The 3,949-nt window shown below is 32.5% G+C and overlaps 1 protein-coding gene across 1 annotated transcript; it reads left to right on the plus strand.

The window, feature by feature from the left end:
• Positions 1-1,650: 1,650 nt before the first annotated feature.
• LOC132754593 (uncharacterized) lies at positions 1,651-3,949 on the plus strand (the record flags this gene model as incomplete). Its single annotated transcript, XM_060745249.1, is given in 3 exon segments — positions 1,651-2,377; positions 3,023-3,150; positions 3,788-3,949. Coding segments are annotated over 3 exon segments (363 nt in total), but the record flags the coding sequence as incomplete, so codon positions are not given.

The following is a 3,949-nucleotide window of genomic DNA, read 5'->3' on the forward strand; positions in this document are numbered from 1 at the left end:
CGTGTGTGTGTGTGCGTGCGTGCGTGTATATATGTATAATTTGTCGTTTTAGAGTTTACCCAGATCACACAATAATAATAATAATAATAATGATAATTATTAATAGCGAGCTCGACGAGCTGGCCCGAAGGGCCTGCTCGCAAAGCGAGCTTTACGGTAACGCGAGTACCTGCTAAGTGATGGTTTTGAAAACTTTCGTCCAAAGTACCGAATTGGACACATCGCAACTTTTCGAATTTAAAGATAACGATAAAAACTAAGGAATTCTGACTGAAAACGGATGTGTAGACTGGTCACCCGCGCACAACCATGGGAACGATAATTGGACAGGGAACCAGAACAACGGAAAAGCCGTCTATAAAATAACGAATGACAGTTTTAAAACGGAAAATGTAAAATGAAAATTGAAGGCGCCATTTTGTTTGAAAAATCTGATAAATAAAAACATTTTTTTGTCGAATTTTGTTGTGAAAACTATCTAGAATGAAAGAAAATGGTTCTAACTAAGAAAATGAATCCGAACACCAATATCTTTTATTCAGTCGTTAACGCTGTACAGACGTTTAAAAGTATTGTTTATGTGACGTCACAATGTAGCGCCAAACAGCACGTGCAAAACAATCATATCAAGTACGCTATTTTAATCGTATGTTCGCAAACGTTTTTTTAAATTTAACATTTCTTTCACTTTTAATAATCTTTATTTCGCTTGAAAAATTATAGAGTGAAATAAAATAAACAAACAAAGTTTTATCAACGTTTCCAAAACTCGTTATTCATTTAACGACAGGGGCGGAAACAAATTTAACACAGTACGTGTGCCGTCACACGCACTCGTCACTGCATTTGAAATAAAAATGAGCGATTATTTCATTACTATTTCACGTTAAAAGTACATCGAGCTCGCTTTGAGGCTTTGCCTTTTTCATATTATAATAATAATAATAATAATAATAATAATAATAGATCTAATAACAACAACAATAAAAATGAATTTTAATAAAATGAGCAATAATAAACCTTTATTTCAAGAATGTTAGAATGTAAATGTACAAAGTTTGAATGAAAACTATAAAGATTCCTGTTTTTGCCACCAACCCAACCAGTCCTTCTCTTGTTTATTACATTAATATGAATGCTTCTGATATCAAAAAGAGAAATAATTACTTTAGACGACTTTGGAAATTTATGAGTTTTGTTCTATAAAAGGCAGGCACTTTGGTTAATTTGTGTTTAATTAATTCAACGTCATCAAAAAAGGAATATTTGCTTTTCAAATTCTTTCAAAATAATGTATCATCAAAAAGTGACTATATTCTACAGATAAATGTCTAAAATGATTGTTTGAAATTTCAACTTCTTTTCTGCATCATACAGATGAAAGAAAGCAATCTTATATTATACAATTCGCTTAAACCCGTATTTTCCAACCATTATAACATTAATAATGCCCGAAAAGTATCCAAAGCTTTACAAAACTAGCGTAAACTATGTTTTCATTGATACCTAAAGTATGAATAAATAAAAATAAATAAATAACGCGTTTCATTCTATTACAATTTTACTCATCCGAAATCTAATCTATAAATTACAAGAAAAGTTGCAACAATCGGAAATACGAGAAGTTACTTATATGAAAGACTTATCCTGAATATGGCAAAACCTCGAAAGGTACTCTACAGTAATTAAATCAAATTGAAGATCGTGAACTCACTAAGTATAACATTTCGGGGAAAATGATCTCCTTTCATAAAATGTTAACAAACCGGAAGCAGATCTACATTTTGTAACTCTAATTAAAGAGCACTTCGTGTTTTTGTCCCACAATGCCTGACCCCAGTAAAGAACTTCCGGCCAAAGTTTTCAAAAACATCCAACTCGAATATACTTGCTTTAATAATGTAATGCTCGCTTTAAGGTAAGTCCTTCTAGCACTAGAAACGGAAATAAGAACAATTGACATGAATAAGCGTTGCATCTATGAGATTGAACAGTGCAGCATTTTAACGACAACAAACTTCCCCAATCAGACAATCTACGCAGAATATTTTGTTTTAAAAAGAATCAAGTTTCTTTTTCTAAACAATAAACGTTTGTATAGGTTTTGCTATCATCAAATGGAATGATATATCAGACAAATTTATTAAGGTCAGACAAGAGTAAGGTTTTAATGATATTTAACGTAAAGACCAAAGCAATTAATTGTATATTCCAGGATATTACATAACTTTTATTCTCTAACTATGACAATATCATGCAGTGATAAATGCATAGATTGTATTAAACACTCCATCAACAAGGAGGATGATCATGTTTGTGCATATTCTGTATCTCGCTGTCTTATTGGCGGCTAATGTCAAATATACGGATAGCCAAGGTATGTCAAATTATTTTCTTTACTTCTTATTTAAAATAATAAAAAAATCACGTGACAGACAGTGAATTAAATGTATGTATCCGTATTTAGAAGAATATGTCTTCAAAATTGTAAAGGCAGCGGTTGGCATTGTGGTCCATGTGTTTGCCTCTCAATTGTCGAGTACTGTGATAACGACCATGTTTCATCATAAAAAAAACTTACGGTGTCACTTTAGGGTCATCGAGACACAAACACATAACTGGAAACAATGAAAACATAAAATTACGAAGTCGAATTACGAAACCACGATGGTAAGAAGTCAAAGGTACGATGATAAAAAGGTGAATGTACGATGGTGAAAAGTCGAAATAACGCAACCATGATGATGAAAACTTGATATAGTTTCGTGTTTTCACCATCGTATTCCAAAACTTTCACCACCATGGTTTGGATGTTTCGTTTTTTCGACTTTTCACTGTGTGTCTCGATGGCTCTTACTGGACACCGTAAAAACTAGTACTGGTTAGTTCCATGAAACGGACTCGAAATATGTTTGAATAACTAAATTACCATCCCCTTCGCAATCGGGTATATATATGAAATGCTAAAACTTAGCTTGATGCAATGGGGATTTAACTGTATGTCTGTATTATGTGTTTACAGCTGCAAAAAAGGTTGGCAATACTCGCAAACGTCTTGTGGAGGATGTAATTTACTTTGTTACCAGCACGGGACGTGTTCACTGGACAACCAACAATGAAACAATCTTGAATCAGATTAACGCTTTAAAAGTAAGACTAAATATGATTACCGTTTATAAATTGAAATAAGAGATGATGCACCACCATCAAAATCCTTATCAACAACAACAATATCATCAACATCATCATCATCCTGATTATTATTATTATTATTATTATTTAATTATCATCATCATTATCATCATCAACATTATTAACATCAATATATTTATCTCCTACGTAGGAGTTAAACAGTCTTAAGTAGTCCTACGTAGGAATTATTAACTCCTAATTAGGTTTTTTTATATATCTCCTACGTAAAAGTTATAAAGTCCATCGAAGGAGTAATAAAGTATTACGTATAAACTCCTAAGTAGGCTTTTTTTAATTTCCTACGTAGGAGTGATAAAGTCCTGATTAGGCCTTTTATCTCCTACGTAAGAGTTACCATTTTGTATAGAACATGTTAAATTGGAAACCAGGACGCTAAATAATAAAGGCATATATTTTGTTGGAAAATTTTGATACGGAACATGTAGATATATGTTGTGATACCTCGTTTTGATTATATTGTAATTACAGGCATATTATGTAACACGTTTTTATTGTTTCTTTTCGCTATTTACAGACTTTTTTGTTTCTTTTCGCTAATTTCTGACTTTTTTTTTATTCTTTTCGCTATTTACAGACTTTGCAAAGCAAAGTGTTTCAGACTGTGGACGGTTACCGTGGTTACGAAATAAATCAGAAGATTGATGGCAGTTCAAAATACTGGAAGAGGATCCCTAAATGTACGAATCCCAGCCTGGAAATAGATATCCTGAAAGACCGCCGATCAGAGTGTGGTCAA

The sequence above is a fragment of the Ruditapes philippinarum genome, unplaced genomic scaffold (genome assembly GCF_026571515.1).
Source record: "Ruditapes philippinarum isolate M1 unplaced genomic scaffold, ASM2657151v2 ctg18200_1_1_1_1, whole genome shotgun sequence".
Lineage (NCBI taxonomy): Eukaryota > Metazoa > Mollusca > Bivalvia > Venerida > Veneridae > Ruditapes > Ruditapes philippinarum.